The sequence below is a fragment of the Cryptomeria japonica genome, chromosome 10 (assembly GCF_030272615.1).
Source record: "Cryptomeria japonica chromosome 10, Sugi_1.0, whole genome shotgun sequence".
NCBI classification, from domain to species: domain Eukaryota; kingdom Viridiplantae; phylum Streptophyta; class Pinopsida; order Cupressales; family Cupressaceae; genus Cryptomeria; species Cryptomeria japonica.
This window is the reverse complement of record NC_081414.1, coordinates 820,679,515-820,701,308: the sequence shown is the minus strand read 5'-3', so window position 1 is coordinate 820,701,308 and position 21,794 is coordinate 820,679,515. Positions and strand designations below refer to the sequence as shown.

Sequence of the window (21,794 nt, the reverse complement as noted above, 5' to 3'; positions counted from 1 at the left end):
CATTTTTTATTATTTTGATGCAAGTTATGCCCAGCGCACGAACAGGTACCAAATTTTCAGGATGCGATCACTTCAAAAAATCATAAAAAAAATACTCAACAGAAAATTACAAAAAAATACGCAACTTCTAGATCTCACTCTTACCTATCATCCTACCAAAGGGCTTTTCAAAATACTAAATCTAACTATATACTTTGTGCAACGCACGAAAACAACTATGTTATGTTTTTTCTAAAAAAATCAGGAATAGTTTTTCGTGCGTGAGAGGTTTGAACCTCTTAATCTTATCCAATTTTTTAAAAAATTAGTAATTTAGAAACTAGATTCAAATTACTACAATTATTATTCTTTTCTCAAATCCTAGTTTTTAGTGCATGACCTTCAAATATCTCTTTGAAGTTCAGGTTTACCTTTTTTTAGAAGAAGAAAAAAAGTGGCCACTTATACCCCCCTTTTTGTTCACCATCTTGGTGCACTTACCCTAACCCTCATCTTCTTCTTCCCCATCCTCATTCTCATGTCCATCTCTTTGTTCAATACATACATATCTATACATTATCTCTTTGTTAAGTCTCTTTCAGATGGTTTGCATGTCTCAGGTTTAGAAATAAATTTAATTTCAGTTTCTATGTTGAATGATATGGGATTGCATGTAACATTTGACAAGCATGGTTGTAGATTAGTAAGGGGAAATTTGGTGACAGCAAGAGGGACAAGGAAGGAGACTCTATTTAAGCTTGAAGTCACTACAATTGCTAAATCTTCTAATGTAAATGAATCTGAAAATACTTGTATGTTGTGGCACCATAGATTGGGCCACATTAGTGAGAATGGCTTAAAAATCATTTTGAATAAAAAGTTGTTAGATGGTTTTTATTATTCTCATGAGAATTTTAAATTTTGTGAACATTGTGTGTTTGAAAAACAAAATAGAGAGTCATTTCCTTTAGGGAGTAATAAATCTAAGAGTAAATTGGAAATTATTCACTTAGATGTATTTGGTCCAGTGGATATTGAATCAATTGAAAGATCGAAAAATTCAAAACTCATCTTCAATTTGATTAGTAATTGTTTCTTAACCCTAATCTTCTTCTATATGTATATATATGCATACATATATATATGTGTGTGTGTGTGTGTGTGTTATCAAGCATTACCAACTTTGTGTGTGTGTGTGTGTGTGTGTGCGTGTGCATTTCTACATATTTTAATATGTATTTATGCATTTATGGATACATATACATATATAATTATTTGAATTTCTTTCAAAAAGATGACTATAAAATAGTCATTCATTTTTCCAATGCATATAATCATGAATGTAAACCAAAGAAGATAGTTATATTTTCCTTATCGTACTATTCAAGCAACATAATGAAAACAATAATCATAAGCATCATCACCATTTAAAAGAAATGCAAACATTAATCATTATAAATGCAGTTCAACATGAAACTACATGATGTGTATATACATGTTCTAATGCATGGGAACAAACAACCATGCCCTCAAACTTCACTTACAAATCAACACACAACACAGAGACACTATTAACAAAGGAGAGACTCTATGCTACTAACAAAATAGAATGCAACATAAAGAAAATACATCTATAAATTCTCAAAATAAAATAACTGGATAATCACATTGCAAGAATGACCTTCATTGCCTCTCATATTTCAATCTCTCCTCTTTTATTATTTTCTTATTCTTTCTCTCATAATCTTCAGCTCTGCCCTCTTTGCTTTGTATGCTACTCTTATCTTTGTGGCAATTCCCAATTCTCATTTTGCTGTCCTACCACACTTCCACATATTGGCTCCCTCTCCTATCTCCATGCTCACAGCCCACCTCCCTTCTGCTTTGTGCTACGCACCTCTTATTTTGTGCATAGATCTCCTACCTCTCCTCCTTTCCTTCCTCCCCCCCTCTTTTTCTTTCATTTGAAATCTGCATCGAATTTAAAACAAAAACACCTCTTCAATGTGGCAATCGATGCTCTGTCGATCCACTTTATGTGTCTTCATCATTGAGGGCGTTATGTCTTCTAATGATACCTTCTTTAACTTTCCACACACCTCTGTAGTCTCCTCTCCTTACTAGGTAGACCCCTCTTTAAAATCTACGCAGCCTCACCCCAGACCTCTCTTTCACGTTCTGCTTCCATCCTTGTGCATTGCTTCCTCTCTCTCTCATTCATTATCTCATATTCCATTAATCCACATTTTCTCATAACAAAAATATAACAACTACTGCCCTTCCAACATATATTGTCTTTTTATCTTCCTTATCTCATGCATTGTCCTCCTCTTCATCGCTTCATGCTTGAATGGACATTACACCTTGAATGGGCGTGACACCTAATTTTACTTAGAATTGGCTTTACACCTGCAATCTATAGTTTGAAGGTTTGAATGGTCCTTTTCTATTTCTAGTTGGTCAGATGCTCTTGCATCACATTCCCATCATAACCATTTTTATCAAGTGGCTAGATCACTTCTTTTCAACCATGTTCCCTCTTTCAATTCATATTTGTATTCAATCACACTTAGTCACATATTAACTAATTAGCTCTCAAAACTATAATCGAAACATATACAAATAGTAGGGAAAACATATTAATATAGCAATTTAATCTCTTTTTTATTTGCATTTAAAAATTATAACACTAATCCAATTTATTTCATTAAATTAATCAAGCCAAAAGATGAGACGTGACATCAATATTGCAGTTTGTGGGATGGAGATTTTGAGATTGAAGGTTCCAGAGTTTTGGGAATTGTTGATAGAGAAGAGATGATCATGTATGGTCATGATTGGAGAGAGCACTAGCAAAGTGACTCATGATGGTCAACTATACTTTGATCAACTTTGATTGGAGTGAGAACCAGAAGAGTGACTCACAATGTGATTGCATCAATGATTAGAGAATGTAGAAATGTAGATTCACCATTTTTGGGAGATTGCTAGGGAGAGCTCCCAAGTCAAGATAGCACACATTTTGGGAGGTTTTCTTGAAAATATTCATTAAGTGGAGAGATGATGAAATAATGACCATTCTTACCTAATGTTCATTATGGGGGAGAATGAAGGATAATGAACATTAGTAAAATATTTAGTTATTTGTTTAATGATGGAATAATATGACCATTTTTTCCCTAATGTTCATTATGGGGGAGAAGGAAGGATAATGAACATTAGTAATGTATTTTAGTTATTTGTTTATGGATAGCTAGAAGTAGTTAAAAAAATTCAATTATATTGTTCAATCTATTTATACATGACAATGTATTATGAAAATGTAATGGAGAATATAAGCAATAAAATAATTTTATGTTTTATGTGTATCATGTAGATTGTCCTTTTTTTATATTCCTTTGTGTGTGTGTAAAAAATTATCAATATGTGTATTAATATTAATATAAATGTTGATATTCAATTATAGAATTCAATTACTTAATAATTAAAAATATAGAATTCAAATGGAAAAATAAAAAATTAAGAATTTTATTATATTTTATGATATGCATATGATAAGAAATGAAAGAAAAAAAATCGCAAAAATATCAAAAATAAATAAACGAACAACACCTAGAAAAGAAAAGAAAATTGCAAGTGTATATTTGCATGTATGTATATGTATTAAGGAAATGAGAAAAATAAATGGAGAGAACGTGAAGGGAATCAAAAAGACAAAACAAAAAATAAAAAGCAAACAAGGGAGAGCAAAAATTAAAAAGGAAAAATCAAACAATCACATAAAAAGAGCAAAAAATGAAAATAGGGAGGGAAGGAAGAAAAAATTATAGAGATGAAGAGAGGAGAGAATCAACAAGAGAGCCAAGGGGTACACTCATGGGAGGGAGAGAAGAACCAGGAAGAGAAACATCATGAATGACGATGATGGCAAATTTTAAGGTTGGAGAGTAAAGGTTGCTAGGTCAAACTAAGACTCCACCCCTCATTGCGATTAAGTTTAGGCTTGGTTATTTATTTGAATGACTTCTTTGAGCTTTCGTTCAAAAAAATTGTCTTCCTTGAACAAGATTTGAGTGCTTTGTAAACAAATATGGAGCTTGGTGGAGGATGCAAGTTCAGCTAAGGTCGATTTAGAAATGTGGTCATGTCTAATATCAGCATTGTGCTCTTTGATATAGTGATAAAAAAACAACCAATGTCACCTAAGTAAGGTGTGCCACATGGACAGGCCACTTTTTAGACTCTAGAGTCAAGAAGGATGTTTCTAGAGTCTTTAAGAGATGGCAATTGATCCCTCGAAGTTGAAATGGACTTGAAGACATACTAAAGACCTCTTTTTGAAAGGGTCTTAGAGATTTTGTGGGAGATGCCTTCAATATAAGGGAGAGAGGCATGGGGGGAGGGCAACTAGGTAAAATGAATTTGAATAAGAAAGAAGACTTGGCTTGAATAATGACTTGATTTTTTCTCTTTATTTTTTTTATAGTTTATGGTTTTCACATTTGTACATAATTGGTCTATGACCTTGAATGGAGTATGGTGGTGCCTTCACCATTAGACCAATTATAAAATTTAGTTTTAACACGAGCTGATAACATTCTTAGAAGGTGAGAAAGGGGGATGTTGGAGTGAGGAGTCTACAGAAATAGCTCCCTACCCATATATTAAGTAAGTTATATAAGGAAAAAAAATGTGCATCAAGAGATATGTCCCTTGTATAACTTGCTATATATATGACTGCATAATCAATTCTAGAATCCACTACTAGATAAATTCTTATCCAAGACTTGCTTTTTTATTTTATGCTTCAAAATATATGATCGATTCAAAAAAATGTGTTATTTAAAAATAAATAAATAAAATAAAAACGCTTCCAACTTTATCATTTCCAGTGTAATGTTTACCTTCTAAAGAAATTAATGTTTTAGAGAAATGAAGAAATAAATATGTGTCTACGTGGCTTTGGTTTTCTTAAGTTGGTTTGAATGCCCGAGTAATCTATATCATAGCTTTATCAAATCCCTCAAATTGGTTTTTTGAGCAACAGTTCAAAATTTATAATTTGGCTGCTTTTCATTTCATATGAAAACTTACTTAGCATCCACACAGATTGACCATTTTTGAGCTACAAGCATCCTCACTGGCTGCTCGAGTTTTTATGTTGATATTCACATAATAACATTTTGTGTGATACAGACGTGCACAGATCTGATCATGATGTAAGATTGATCTTCCATTGAGAAGTAATGGCCGGTGAATGAAGTTTGTCTTTGCACTAACAGCGCAGGAACTCAAGCGGATAAAGGGACTTACTAAAGGTCCAAGTTGAGCGATTCTCAAATGGTAAACTGCACATGGAGATACATTTATAGGCGTACACAGGCAAGGTATATTACAGACACAAACAGGATTTAAAATCTAAAACCCATCTGGAGCGCCATCTTTCCTGGGGTCACTTACAGCTGTGAGTAACCCATAAAAGACTTGATTAACAGATTTCTTGATAGGGTTTTGCAGGTTTTGCACAACTAATTGGCATATGGCACCTCCAGACTTCGCTTGTAGCTGATGACCTCTCTCCCTCAGACCCACCTTATCCTTATCTGAAAGTTCAATGTGTTCTCCATCCACAACTGTCCAGTTCTCGTACAAAACAATGTTTGGAATCAGCTGCCACACAACAACACAAAAATAAATTATGGTCTCTCCTTATGAAATCATAGACTAAGTAGAGCAATTCATAACGCATTCTAGGAATTAATCAAATTTGGAAAACGAATAAGAATACCCTGTGATAGATTCTTGGAGCTTTCACAGCAGCCAATGGTTCCAACCCCTTAACAAAATAGTTCAAAAATACTTGAGCGACTGCAGGAATTATATTCAGTCCACCACTGCCACCAAGTACCCCTGCCAATTGCCCATCCTGCTTGCATACAATTGGGGTTCATTAGTGTAAATAAATGCATTTGACATCTGTATAATTATGTGGAAGATCATTCCAGAGTAAGCACACGCTAATAGTAAACAAAACCTCTGAAAATGAATTTTATACATTCTGTCTATTCAAAAAGCCTTGCATTTGTGTGTTATGCTTGTCTATTAATAGAATCAACATCAAGTATGGTCTGTTACTGTTAAATGCCAATCATTGCATATCTTATGGCCATAAATATGACCCGACAAAAGTGGAAAATTGTACTTGCTCTGTTTTAAAAACAAGTCACTACAGATATCATAGGGGCAGTACAGATGCTGGTAATAGAGATAGAAAAGTTTTTGTAAAGGGTTATACGTGCTATATGCATTTAACCTATGGATGTTGCCTGCTGAGCATACATGAGTAATGTAGTTTGAAAGAATGAGGGCTATAATTTTCTCTTAATTTCTATTGAGGTGGGATTAACACAAATGATCGAAAAAATATTAGGTGGACGGGCATGGATGGCCATCAAGCTTGAACCTGGAATTTACTTATATGTCTAAGGATACAAAAAGATGGTATCGAATTTACTTATATTTTTAGTGCATATGCACTGTAAGATTATTTAGAAACTGCCTTGCATCCAGTGTGCATTTTAGCAGTCAGCTGACTTGGGATACAATTGCAGCTGTTTCTAGATAGGCTAGGACATAAAGAGCTTTTCCTTCTGAACACGGACTACTGTTATGCTACATATTCAACATGAATGTCTTGAAAAAATGATTTGTGATTTGGTAATGTGTATGAGAATTTCCCCAATGGATATCATGCTTGATGATTGGTCTTACTTGTTAGGTAGAAGAAAACATGAAGTGCTGTTTGGTTCTGCTTCTGGAGAGAAATGGAGAAGGAAGAATAACAATGCCCAGGGATTACAAAAGTGGTTAATGGGATCGTAAGATTCAAGCAACTAATAAAATCATAGAGACTGCATAAGAGGTTTCTAGACAACCTATTGAAAAGGAAAGGAAACACACCTAAATATGGTATAAGTGCAAGACAGCTGGCAAAGAATAGCACCTATCTAAGGAAAATCAGAGGAATGTCGCATGTGATAAGCCACAATTCTGCTACCATGCAAGGGCTACCTCTAACTTGTAAAATAATTAGTAATGCAGCCCAATATATAATGCCTGTAAGAAAATAAGACTAATGTAGAAAATTACATTCATAAATCACATAATATTCAGATTTACGTGGAAAAATCTGGTAAAAATATATCAGTAAAAAACCATGGTCAAATTGTCTTTTGTATTGATTCTCAGGAATTTCAGAGTCACAACAATCTCAAAACTGTACTTCAAAACATGACTTCAAGCAGCCTAAAACAACCGAGTTGCAGAGTCCTACTTGAAGACAACTTACTGAATATAGTAATTATGCCTCGCACAACTACATGTAAAACACATGTCAAAATTACTATTTATAGAAAGTTTCCTAACAAAACTAATGGGCAATCCATGATGATGCAACCACTACTAGCTAAGAAGGTCATGATGACTCAACCACTGCTAGAGGGGAATCCAAGATGACTCAACCACTCAAGCTAAGAGCCCAATTCGGACTTCACATTCCAACAATGCCTAGTATATAATATGTTCTCATGAAGAGGAAATTGTCCAGGCCGAATTGGTGTATGTTTAGTTTGATGATAAAGCCAACTAAAAGATTGTGAATTCTGTCTAGTGTATCACGAAGACTGGAGCAAACCATATATTCTGTTTGTTGCATCTAGATGCACCATAGTCCCTCAAAGATCTAGGAGCTTCTCCACCATCTAAACAGCAACTCTATACAAACTGGTTATTAAGAACTGAAAAAAAGAGATAGGAAATCAAGTGCTCTGAATTTGCCACGAGGAAGGCTCTCACTACAACGAATTAGTTCCCTTAATACAAGTCCGAGTAGATTTGATCCTTATACTGAAAGAAAATTGATATAAAGATCCTAAATACATCATTCTCATTCCTACAGTGTGGTCACTGGTGGCAACTACTTAGAACTCTGCTGGATTGATTAAACAGTCTTGTTTTCTCATATTGATGACTTTCAATCAAATTCAATATCCTCTATTCTGTATTTTGGCTACAGTTGTCGTGCAGACCCAGCTGGTGCAAAGGAGTTTTTGTAAAATGTGTTCTGGATTCCATCTGGGCTGAAGGTAACATCTTGTTAGCTTTAATATTATTGCCATAAATTTCAGTATATACTTTTTATTAGTTGCTCATGAATATGTCAATCCTATCTAACATTCTATACTTACATTCTAAGTATATTTATTCAGTTATAAGTAAAAGGCAAGATAGCCACTGTGTATGCGCATGTTGTTTTAAGTTATTCATATTGTGTATATATGATGTATTTATGATGTATGTATGAGTTAATCACTATGTGTATATATGTGACGTACATGTAAGTTGGTCCTTATGTAGATCACTATGGATGAAGCCTTGTTAACTATAGTGCCTTTAATTCCTCAAAAGAGATGCGGTTTATTTTGAATGAACCCTCAACGATCAGGTTTGGATCTAGAGATTTGTCTTGTTACATTAGTTTATTTTGTTCAATGCAAAATTGTACATTTGTGGTGTAGAGCTACTCCCCTTGTTATGGTTGAATAAGGTTATGAAACGAATTCTTTTAATTGAAAAGAAATTGCTTGATCAAGATGATATTGAAGATATAATGAAATTATAAAAAATATTAAAATAAAATTAGTAATAAGCAGGAGTGGTTATTACAGATTGACCTCAATACTGCAATCCTATTTTTTAAGTAGAAAAAGGAAAGATAGAAAGTACCTTGAGAACAATTGTAGGAGTCATCGAAGATAGTGGTCGTTTATTAGGCCTGACAAAATTTGCTGGAGCAGGTGGAAGTTTATCTGGGGAAATATCTGTTGGTGTGGAGAAATCATCCATTTCATTGTTCAACACAATCCCAGTAGATGGAGAAAGCATTTTGGCTCCAAAATAATAATTCACTGTGGTTGTCATTGACAATGCATTCCTTTCACTATCTACGATGCAAAAGTGACTTGTTCCATGGTCTCTAAGTTGACTATATCTGCAAAAAGGCAGCACCAGCAGACACAAGTCAATTTGAAATTGAAATGACTGCAAAACAATTTCAAGTTTCTTTAGATTATCTTCTGTTTTGCATAACATATTGGCTATATATTAAGGGAATTCAAGAATATTTGACATATCAAAGCTTGGAAGTAGACGTTCAATATAAGTTCTTAAATGGCAAACTGAAGCATGTATATAAACCAACAAATTAAAAAGATCTATTAGCAATCAATCCAAAAAAAATTATAGCAGTTTAACTGACAAAAGATCTTACTTGTATTCATAATACTCCGGTGGAAATGTTGTGTTATCATATATTTTCTCTTTAAGTTTTTCAGCAAACTGTGGAGAAAGCATGTCAGCTACCACATCTGTGATGTTAACAAACTTTGGATCACCAAGATTCATTCTCTCAGCAAACATATGTTTAAGTGTTTCAACCGTACGATGTAGGCCCAATACATCCTTTACAGCATCAGCTGTTCCATAACTTGCAAGTATATTGAGAGTCTGTTACAGTTAGCAATGGAGGTTTAGAATGCTGGTTTACAACCATCAAAGAGCAATGTCATGAATTGTGACAATAAAAATCATTGATGCACTATATAGCATGACATCTGGGTGTGAATTGGTTATAAGGTGAAGAATTGCCCAATTATGTGTACACTAATATAGATTTATTAATTTAGAATGTGTTACAGTCTGCAGAATTGTCAAACTATTTGTGCACTAATATGGATTCATTGCTTGGAAGCTTAAAAAATATTCAAATGCAAATGTTGTGGATGACTTATGAAAGAATGATGCAATTTTGGAAATATGTATGTACTCACTAGAATAAGCCCGACGGCTCCAGAAGACGGAGGTGGCATTCCCAAAATTGTATATCCCATGACATCTGCTGAAATTGGATCCATCACTTCCACTCTATAATTTTGCAAATCATTGAAAGTAAGTATTCCCCCTGCTTCCTGTACATCTGCTACTAGACTCTTCCCAATGCTGCCATTGTAAAAGGCACTTGGTCCATAATCAGAGATTGTTTGCAATGTCTCTGCCAACTTCTTGTTATAACAAATATCACCAGCACTCAGTAGCTTTCCGTTGATTGTCAGGATGTCTCGGAGACCTTTGTCTGCCATAATACTATTTTCTGAGGTCTTCATGCCAAGGGCAAGGTAAGGCATCACAACAAAGCCCTCGGATGCCAACTTTAAGGCAGGCTGGACAAGCCTCTTCCAAGGCAATTTTCCATGCTGTGTCCATGCTAGATGGAGGCCTGCGAGTTCACCCGGTGTACCCATAGAGAGAGGACCTATATATTTTTCTGAAGGATTTTTTGCATACATGTCCTGAGTTAAAAAGCGTGAAGAGAAATATTAGAAGAACATTTGGAACATGAAATACATTATTCAAAAGAGAATATTAAGAATATTATTGTAATAGGTACAAGAGAACAAGAGAAATAAATAGGCTGGAAAAATAGATAACAAATATATATTCTAGCATTTCTCATGAAATGAGAGCAAGATCTTGATGAAACACAGCCAATGCTTTAATAGGAACACTGAAATACTGTGGTAGCAAAGGTGTGATATGGGGAAGAGGAAGAAAACGAAGATTTCCAGTTTGTGAGTCTTTTAGGCTCCTGTTACAAAGTTTCACGCTGGACTCTTAGAAGTCCACAATACGGTGTAGCACAATGGCTTAGAAGGTGCACATAAAGAGAGGATATTCAACAAGATAACAGAGGCTTAAAGTTCAATCATGTCAGAAACATGGTTCACAAATTGCACAAATTTCTAATTGGCTTGGAGCACAGACTGAGATATAGCAGATACTTATCACATTTAGAAATTAATTTCAAAACACATATTTGGACTGTGAATATCTAGGTGATTTGTACCAAGTTCCGGCTATATCAATTAGTACTGATAACTTATGTCAGGCTTAAAGTTAAATCGTGTCAGAAACATGGTTCACAAATTGCACAAATTTCTAATTGGCTTGGAGCACAGACTGAGATATAGCAGATACTTATCACACTTACAAATTAATTTCAAAACACATATTTGGACTGTGAATATCTAGGTGATTTGTACCAAGTTCCGGCTATATCAATTAGTACTGATAACTAATGCCAGGCTTAAAGTTAAATCGTGTCAGAAACATTGTTCACAAATTGCACAAATTTCTAATTGGCTTGGAGCACAGACTGAGATATAGCAGATACTTATCACACTTAGAAATTAATTTCAAATCACATATTTGGACTGTGAATATCTAGGTGATTTCTACCTAGTTCCTAAGGCTATATCAACTAGTACTGATAACTAATGCCAGGATATGTTATATGTATTTGGATTGTTATTTGTAATAATGTTCGATATACTTGATGAAAACTCACTTAATGCAGCTATATAATATGGTTTTTTTCTTTTGAGGTTCTACATTGTTTTCCTATGAAATCCTATCATAATCAAAATCAACAGTTGAATTTCAGCATGCCATTATACCTCAGAAGCAGCTTGAGGTGCAGTTTCCCTCATGTCGAAGGCTTGACTCTCCCCATTTGAAGATCTTAATATCATGAAAGCACCTCCACCTAGACCACTTGACATTGGATTCACTACTCCGAGACACAAAGAAGTTGCTACAGCAGCATCCACAGCATGACCCCCTTCTTTAAGCACATCAGTCCCAATATCAGAACAACGTTCATCATCTGCTGCAACAACTCCATGTTCTGCTTCTATAACTTCAGTCTTTGCCTCTTGAAACCAGCCTTCTGTGTCAAGCAAAGCTCCGATGTGATTTGAATTTGAGAATGTCCAGATACAAGCAAGAGCAATCAGTGTAGCTGCAAGCACTACAATGGAATAAGTGAAAGTTAGCACCTTTAAATGATATTATATCTTTTAATCTCTCATCCTCAGTTCCACCAGAAAAAGAGGCAATGGTGTTAGAATGTAAAAAGACAATTTTTGAGTCATGGTACCTAATAAGATAGTAAAAAGATTGATAGGAAAGAGAAGATGAAAATCCAATACAGTCAAAAGCACTGCATAATATTCTGGCCATAAATAGAAATCTTATAAACTTCTAAAAACCAGGATGATATATCACACCAGTATTTTAGGTGCTGGCAAGGAAGACCTTTCAGCCGCAAATAGGATACTCTGATATTTGGACTATTAATAGTACATGCTATTGCTCTCATCTTCCGCAACAGAAACATGGAGTATTGTTTCATTCTATGAAGGAAACTCATATGGGAGCAGAATATTATTGGGATACCCTCAGGTCATCAATACTTCATGAATATCAAACAAAACAAATAATTGGATGACCAAATTCCATTTAGAAGGGAACACATTTTCAAAGTAATTTTGTACATGCATTCTGTAAATGGAAATGACTATGCGACTATGTGAATAGGGAGTCCATGATAAGGTGTCATGGAAAAGTAACAAGAATGAAGAGCGCATGGTAATACACTCCCCAGTGTAACAGCAAATAGTAAAGTCCTGTTTATAGAGCACAGCACCATCAAAGTCTTCAGACATCATGAATATGTCATCCTGAGTACACTGGAAGCCACAATAGATCTCATAATTAAGAGAAGAAATTGCAGAGGAATGAAACTCTTAATGGATCCAAATGTCAAAAGTGATCAAGAACAAATATCTAACTCTGAGCTCAGAATGCAATGTGTATCGACCCATGGAAGAGAAGTAAAAAAGAGAAAGCAACGGATTCCATGGTGTCCATACAGAAGTTGAGATCTCTAATATGATCGAAAGCTTGAAGAATACCAACGATTGACAAGCCTTGATGAAATAAATACATTAGCAGGGATGGGGAACAGGGCAATAGAAATGGGCAATACAGGAATAGGAGAATATGATCAAAATCAGTGTCATTTAGACACTGTGGAAATATTCAAACCATTTTTATCAGTGAACTAACAGATTTTTTCACGTTTTATGGTGTTGTGTCTTATCATACTGGATGATGACAGTAACAAACTATGTGAATTAGGAAGTTACACCTTGCCAGATATTCAACAAGTAGCTGAATCCAGAAAACTAAATTTATTTTCTTACAGAAAACACATTAACATAATATTTAAAACATAATTCCAAAGAAATAAAAACAAGAGAACAAAAATGTGCATTGCTTACATGCAAATATTGCTCTGGCAATTGATCTATGCAGCGAATGCTTGGGAATAGTCTCCACACGAGAGCTCAGAAGCGATGTTGACAAACTTTCTTGGGCCATTTTGGATTCAATTAATCTTTCCTTCAAAGAATTTGAGAGGGAGGAAAGATATATATATTTGTCGAATCAAGGATCTGCAAGAGAACGATAAGGAGCAAGAATCACCAAGGCTTCCTTTCTTTCAAAATGAAATAGAAACAAACAACAATAAATGATCAGGCATAATCTATTGCAGAGCTTCCTTCGAAAGAAAAACCATTTACCTTCTCTTAAAATTAAAAATATTCCTGGCACTGTAATGTGGGTTTTTAAAATTACACGAATAATGCAATTATTTTTTTCTAAAAATTGGGAACAAGGAACACTGCATGTGATTTCTTTCAGAAAAGCTATATTTTTATTGCAGTCAAAGCAATAGAAATCAGTAGATAAATTCTGAGGACGAGCCATTAGAAATATAAGCTACATGAAGTTGAGTTCGCATAATGGGAACAATTTATAGCTATAAAACATAAGCATGCCATAGCCACATCCAAGCTATCAATCTTAAATTAGCAAGCAATATATAACCTGGCAATGACAGAAATAAACACAAAACAAAATGTCAACTGCGCTAAGTACAGCATTTGAGCCTGTTAGCTCAGCTAGTGAGCTGGAACACGGATAGAACAGAAAAACCCAAAACACATAAGATGGGGACATAGTAATTAATCTACCCCCAATCTGGAACGAATAAGAAAGATGCCATACAAGAAATTATCAAGAAAAGCACTCTTTTGGAATACTAAAATTGATCGTAAGAGAAAGAGTTACACTTTGAGAATGAAGATCAAAACATAGAGTGCTCTAATGGAAAGGATGATGACAACAGTTACAGGAGGAGACACTGAAAGTATAAAACTAATAGTTTTCAATATTGAATTAGCCTGGAAGAAATAGCTTTAGAAAGCTAATATCTTTATTTTTTTTAATATCACTCTGGTAGAATTACTCGAATGTAAGATTTTAATATAATTATCTTAACTACTCTGTTGCGCTGTGTCGGGGCCCAATGCTTTTCATATAAGATTTTCAGAAAATGCCATTCTTGACTGGTAGAGGAATCTTAATTCATATAAGTGGTGTGGATTGGGCTTCCAGGCTAATCTGCCGGTAAATCTCCGGGAGTTTATCAACGCTGACCAGGTTTGAGCCACGGTCTAGCCCCCCAATAGTAGCTTCCAGATCTCCCCAAATGAAATAAAAGAATGTGGTATGAACTCAAGATTTTACTGTTAGTTGGTGAGGGGTCATTTCTATATGGTGGGTGTAAAAATAAACTAGGTTCACAATAGAGAGACAAATATACTTGTATAAAGGAAAACCCGTGTAATATATACCAAGAACAAAACACAGAATAAATCAAACATCAAGATTTAGGTATCTGCTCCTTTTTTAAAAGATGCTGCTCTTCTACACCTCCTGCGAGAACTTCAAAACAGATTTAAACCATGTTCAAAATTTTCTTTAAATTAGATTCAGAGAGTTGTTTTCTCCGCTAAGATCCAGAATTTTCATTACTTTTATTAAATTTGCAACTAAACAAAATAGATTTCATTAGAGTTGAGGATTTACCCCTGTTTTGGGTAATTATAACAGAAACATTTTGGGACAAAATAGATTTCGTTATAGTTGAGGATTTATCCCTGTTTTGGGAATTTATAATTGAAACCTTTTGGGATCACATTTTAAGTCTTTCTTCATGCTGCCTTCAGTCGACTTTTTATTTCTTCTGCTAAGGTTCATTTAGAGTATTAGTGTCTATTGTTATGTGCTTTCCATTCAAGAGTAAACTACTTAATTCGGTCTGGAATGTGATTATAAGAGTGTAAACTATTGGAAAATTGGAGACCTGCATACCGTATATTTGAAATTTATACAAGATTGAATCACAGAGTATGAGCAGAAACGTAAATTCCTTCAATTCTTACCAGAGATTTTTTCCAGCAGCTTTTTCATCGTAAATCTAAGAACTGCTGAAGCCTATAATCTCTTATGATTTAAATGTAATTTAATATTAAATTCTTTATTCAAAGGATACCATAGAGGAGCTCCAACGTCCCCTTTTATTGGGCAGGTGGTTGTAAGTCCAACCAGGAAATGTAAGAGCAATCAGAGCAAAGCACAGAAGAGGAAATTCATCTGTTAAAATTAATATTCCAATCTCAAAATTTCACAAATTTCAACAAACCTGGCTCCACAGCTGCTGCAGCTCCCTCAACAGATTCAAACATGCATTTCTTTCTTGTACGAATGGTTTGGTTGATCCGAACCTTTGTCCTCTCTCTTTGTTTTCTGGTTTTTATATTCTTTTGACTTACAGATAGGACGTTAAACAGAATCTGCTTTCAGATTCCCTTTATCTGGGCTTACATCATTTGCCGCTAAATAACGGCGGGAACAATGGTGGAGTGGGTTGTTTGCAGGGAGCTGTGAGAGATTATTCTGGTTAAAGGCTCCGGCATTGTTGTGGGCAGATTTTTCTGTGGCCGTCAGTGTGATAAGATTGTTCTTCTATACCTCTTGTCAGGACTTCAAAACAGATTCAAACTAGGTTCATTTTTTCATAAATCAGATTCCGAGAGTTATTTTCTCCACACAGATCCAGGATTTTCATTAGTCTTATTAATTTTGCAACTAAACAAAATAGATTTCATTATAGTTGAGGATTTATCGGTGCTTTAAGCAATTATAACTGAAACTTTCTGGGATAACATTTTTAATTCTTTATTCATGCTGTCTTTAGTCGATTTTTTATTTCTACCGATAAGATTCATTTTACAGTATTACTGTACTGCTATATGCTGTCCATTCAAGAGTAAACTACTTAATTCGGTCTAGAATGTGATTTATGACCGTAAACTACTGGAAAATCGGAGACCTGTATACCGTATATTTGAATTTTATACAAGATTGAGTCACAAAGTATGAGCAGAAACGTAGATTCCTTCAATTCTTACAAACGATTTTTTTCAGAAGCTTTTTCATCGTAAATCCATGAACTGCTGAAGCCTATAATCTCTTATAACATAAACGTAATTGAAGATTAAATTCTATATTTAAAGGATCCAATAGAGGGGGGCTCCAACGCCCTCTTTAATTAGACAGGTAGTTGTAAGTCCAACCAGGAAATGTAACAGCAAACAGAGCAAAGCACAGAACAGGAAATTCATCAGCTAAAATCAAATTCCTTTTCCACTATAAATTTCAGCTACATCTGAAACACTCTAGCTAGAATTCCAATCTCAAATTTTCACAAAATTCAACAAACCTGGCTCCATGTCTGCCGAAGCTCCCTCGGACAGAATCAAACAAGAATTTCTTTCTTGTAACAATAGATTGGTTGATTCGAACCTTTGTCCTCTCTTTTTATATTCCATTGACTGGCAGTTAGGAAGTAATTTGGTTACATCACGTTAAAGGGAATCTGGTTTCAGGGAAACCAGGAAACCAGATTCCCTTTATCTTGGCTTACATCATTTCCCGTCAAATAACGGCGGGAAGAATAGTGGAGTAGATTGTTTGCAGGGAGCTGTTGAGAGAATATTCTCCTTAAATGTCACGGCATTGTTGTGGGTAGATTTTTATTGGCTGTCTGTGTGACAAGAATTCCAGTGGACTCTTACACAACAGTGGTCCATTATTCTTTGTAACATAAATTATTTTGAGTTAATTTTTTTTTGTTTTTTAATCACAAAGGAAAAGCCTGCATCATCTGTAAAATGAGAGTTAAGAATCCTAGCATTCCATTGCAGAGAAATACCATGGATAAAAGACTACTGGGCACCACATGTTGGAACAGATAATCCAGAGCATTAGCCGTTGGCACAAAAGGAATGGGGCATAGGGAATTTTTATGTTTAATCTAATATTATTATATCCAAAAAGGCATTTCTTATAGGAAATATTTGAAATCAAATGTTATAGATGTCCATGAATCTTAGATTATTTAAAAATCAACATATTAAGAATGAAGAGTTATTTGATTCATTTGATGTGATTGTAGGTGTATTTATTGAAATCAATTAAGAGTATTTTTTATAGTTTATTGAGTCTATTTAATGTTCTTTCAAGTTTAGATAAATTTATTTCTTAAAAAATATGTTTGTTTAGGTTACATAATATCTTGAGTGACATGTTTGATTTTTTTATTTATATTTTGGCAATGTTCATATAAGAGGGATTAAGCTAGGTGATGGACCACCATCGATTCACTGTGTTCTTGTCTTTATTTTTGGCAAAGAGTTTGATCAAACTCTAGTTGATAATAACACACAAAGAACATGTTTCAATGTCTTATAAATACACATAATAGAAAAAAAAAGTTTTTAATTGATGGATTCATATACAAATGATATGTTGGAACTTGTATTTATACCTCTCAAGTTTTAATTTGGTCATGCATGAAACTAAGTTCATTATGACCTAACCCAACCTTAATCCACTATGGAAAATTGAAGCATTGTGCCATCACTAGATGTCTTAGAATCCCCTTTGGCATTGATATGCCTCTAAGAGAAATGTGTAATTAGCTTTTAACAAAATCAGAGGCAAACTTTTGAATTGGACTAACTAGTACTTATCCATGGCTAGGTGCATCCAAGTAGATAGCAAGATTCTTCTAGCTAGGATTAAGTGTGGATTGAAAAATCAAATAAATTCATATATATTTGAATTGTAAAAATAAATATTAACCATGTAATATGTAGAATAACAAGGTTGCTTTTGTTGAGAGAGAGGTGGAGTGGCCTATATATAGTGGAGCCAACATGTGGGCTTGGGAGAATTTTTTCCTCATAGATTGGTTCCCTTTAGATCATTATCAGCATGGACACAAGAGAGTAACATTAAAGATTTAAGTGGTATGTGAATTCATTCAAGAAAGACTATCCTTACATTTTTGTGATTTTGTTGGATTTAAAAAAGAATGGAAAGTTGAAAACAAAAGAACCTCCTTTTTCTTTCATCTTGCCCTTCGTCACAAAAAATGATTAAGTGTTAGAAATCGTTGCTCAAATAATTGATGAAGAAAGTACAAAATTGATCAAATTTTAAGTCTTAATTGAATATTCTTTAGCTTTGAAGTGATATATATATGAACAAAATATATAAATTTATATCTATGGGCTATTCTTTACGCTAATTGTGGCCAACCATTTCATTTAGAACTTTGAAAAATAAGTGCTTGAAATTTATCCCCCAAAACAAAATCAGTTGATGACATAAATGCATATTTGCATCATGGTAGGGACAAAACTAATGGTGTTCTCATGCACCTTATTAGTCTTTAACTACGTGCATGGTTCACATAGTAATAAAAAAAAATACGGTTGTGTCAATTTCAAATATATTTATGAATAGAAAGAGGAGAAGGAATATTTTCACAAAAAGCTTACAAGAAAAGACAAAAGCAGGTATACCTACAAGCTCATTCATATCATAGATAGAAGGGTTACCTACTAAATAAGACAAATTTCATTATGCAAAGAAGAAGACAAATGAAAAAGAAAGCAATAGATAGAAGGTTTACCTGTCCATAAATAGAGAAATAAAACAATCACTTTCCTATCTATTAATGTTTTGGAAACAAGGCCATCAAAGTAGTGGGATGTACATTATAATTTATTTGTGCCAAATAACATATATTTATATAAACAATAATTAATGAGCATGATTACAATATTACAAATGATAGAATGGAAAATATGAAAAATCACTTGTTATCATTTAAATATAGTATTGACATTAAATAATTTTAGAAGAGATATCTCTAAAAAATATATCAAAATCATGCATCAAACTAACAATATTATAATTTATAAAGATCTTTAATGTATAACTTTATATATAATAACAATAATAATCATAAATTTATAAAGACTTTTAATTTATAACTTTATACATAATAACAATAATAATCATAATAATAACATAAATTAAAAATGAGCATAACAATATTAATAAGTGTTAGCTAATATCATACTATTTGTCTTTGTAATATTATAATTAATGATAAATACATTTTATTACATAATGTTAGTAATAATTTTAATTATTATTAATATTTATAAAAAAATTACTTTCTAATTCTTTTATTTTATTTGAAATAACAAAATATTTATTTTATTTATATTATTTATTTATTTAAAAAAATACTTTATTTACTTAAAATTATTTTATTTTACTTTAGAATTATGTGAGAATTGTTTTATTTTATTTTATTTATATTAATTTTTAAATTTCAATTCAAAGAAACATTTTAATTTATTTTTTAGAGTTATTTAATCTATTTATAAATGATTTTGTTTTATACATATATTGACATCATTGTGATTTATATATACATGGTTTTTTATGAAGGGAGACTATTTCACAAGAAGCAGCCTAAGTCTTAACCAACCACATACTATTGTCTTAACCAACCACATACTATTTAATCCGAGGTAACCTGAAAACATAAAAACATGAATTTAAATCTTCTAAATGAAAACATGTCAATGTTGTTGCTTTATTTACTTTGCCTTTTTCTTTCTTTCAAAACTGCTAAGTGCTACCATTGTTCTAAGATGGTATTAGAGATTATGGGTGTTATATTTTTTTTTAATTTAAAGATAATATTATAATAGTTATTTTTACTTTTTGTAAGGCTTATATTAACAAAGATAATTTTAGTTAAAAAAGTACATCTTGACTTTACAAAAATTATATATTTATATGGACTAAAAATATCAATTTTTCATTTATTTCAAAATAATTAATAATAATTAATGAACAATTATCATTAAAATAATATTTACCAAAAAATAGATATTAATAATAACAATATTTTTATAAAATAAAATTATATTTTAAATATTAATATAATTTAAATTGATAATTAAAAATATATTAACCATTTGAATTAATTTTCTTAAAATTAATATTCAAATTATATGATCCATTTCCTCAAATATATAAAAAGTTCAAATCTTTAATAAATCTTATAAAAAAAGACATCTAATATATTTTTTCCAAATTACATAGATGAAAGATGTACCCAGACATACCTGTGTTACAGATGCATTCACATTCTTTTTTTAACTTCTGCGATCTGCAAAAGATTAACAAAGCAATAAAATCACTGAAACTTCTCATCTTTTAAAAGAAAATGGAGGCCAAAACAATAAAGATCCACATTCTCTGTTTCAGAGCTTAGGAAACCATATATCTACCTTCAAATCAAAAAGACTCTGGCCTCCCAACATTAGAAACAAACAAACATTCCATCGGACTCCTTACAGACAAGCTAAATTTTTTTATGTTTTGCTAATCCAAGCAATAGAAATCAGAATCTTACAAAATATAAAAAAGTCTGAGAATAGGTCATTAAAATATAAATTACAATTAGAGTTGGTAGTATTCGAACAAATTTTGATCTGGTGGAAAATTCCAGATAGATCAGTAGGTTAGTAGTTCAGTGGTCGAATATTCTACCAGCAATTAGGTTATACTAAATACAACTCCTATTTGATACCAGCAAATAGGTTATACTAAATTCAACTCTTAATACTAAATTCAACTCTTAATTGAGACATGAAAAAGCTTATCATGATATCTTAGGTTCAATTTCTAGTTGATCCCTGGAAAAATTTTAAAATGATATTAGAGTAGTTTTAGATTCTAATGTGATTTAAGTAGAAAATCTGCAAATATTTTTTTAAAAATCTGAAAAGCTATCAAAGTTCAGAACAGAAACGACTCTAATGTGATTTAAGTAGAAAATCTTCAAATATTTTTTTAAAAATCTGAAAGACGGGCAAAATTCAGAACAGGAAATTTATAAATTTTCTTTTCTAGCTCTAAGTTTCAGATAAAATGAACATTCCTCAATCTTAAAATTTAAGTCGAAAAAATGTTGATTTTTTTTTCCAAAAGAATTTATAAGATAAATAGATTCTCTTTTCAAACTCTAAATTTTAGGTTAATCTGAAACATCTTAACAAACAATCCAACCTGACTTCTTTTCACAAATTTCTCCTAATCTGACTCAGCAGCTGCCGCAGCTCCGTTAAACGGAATGAAGCAAACATTTGTTTAAATATGAATGCTTTCTCTGTTTTAGTTTTACCGGACTTTTCGGTTCTTTTGACTTACAGGAGGTAGGCTAAGTAATTTGTTTGCGTGACGTTAAATAGATCAATGAGATCTGGTTAGATTCAGTCGTTGCGTGACGTTAAATAGATCAATGAGATCTGGTTAGATTCAGTCGTCTTGTGAGCCAGATTCCTTTGTTCTGGTTTACGTCATTTTATCATCAGGATGGTCTTTCTATCATCGTTTTTTCTCGTGGTTATTATGGTTCGAAAACAGACCTTTCATACAGCGTGATAGCGACCTGTTAGTCAATTGCAGTCGTTTATTGTAAAATCGACGGTGTAAGACGTCCTACTGTTGTTTTGGAGCCAGAATAGACACGTACAAATCAAACCATATCATATTGCTTTGTACAACGTTGATTT

General features: G+C 32.9%; 1 protein-coding gene across 2 annotated transcripts; it reads right to left on the bottom strand.

Annotated features, from left to right (window-relative positions):
- Positions 1–5,026: 5,026 nt before the first annotated feature.
- On the bottom strand, positions 5,027–21,313 carry LOC131036164 (glutathione hydrolase 3). 2 transcript variants are annotated; one of them, XM_057967993.2, is made up of 9 exons: positions 21,289–21,313; positions 20,343–20,386; positions 13,218–13,391; positions 11,550–11,902; positions 9,867–10,385; positions 9,308–9,543; positions 8,764–9,028; positions 5,768–5,905; positions 5,027–5,649 (listed from the first exon to the last, which is right to left on the bottom strand). In XM_057967993.2, the coding sequence occupies exons 3-9, from the start codon at positions 13,315–13,317 to the stop codon at positions 5,398–5,400; spliced, it is 1,863 nt and encodes a 620-aa protein (XP_057823976.2). In that variant the 5' UTR covers positions 13,318–13,391; positions 20,343–20,386; positions 21,289–21,313; the 3' UTR covers positions 5,027–5,397. The 2 variants fall into 2 exon arrangements, with proteins under 2 accessions (XP_057823976.2, XP_057823969.2); XM_057967986.2 differs by lacking the exons at positions 20,343–20,386; positions 21,289–21,313 and adding an exon at positions 16,568–16,741.
- Between the last annotated feature and the right edge of the window lie 481 nt (positions 21,314–21,794).

Bases quoted from the DNA above. Each gene is read 5' to 3' on its own strand.
- LOC131036164 (XM_057967993.2), bottom strand. From the start codon at position 13,317: ATGGCCCAAGAAAGTTTGTCAACATCGCTTCTGAGCTCTCGTGTGGAG. The intron at 9,544-9,866 runs GTGAGTACATAC...TAACTGTAACAG, and splicing joins GAGCCGTCGGGCTTATTCTA to ACTCTCAATATACTTGCAAG. The intron at 5,650-5,767 runs GTATTCTTATTC...GTTGTGTGGCAG, and splicing joins CTCCAAGAATCTATCACAGG to CTGATTCCAAACATTGTTTT.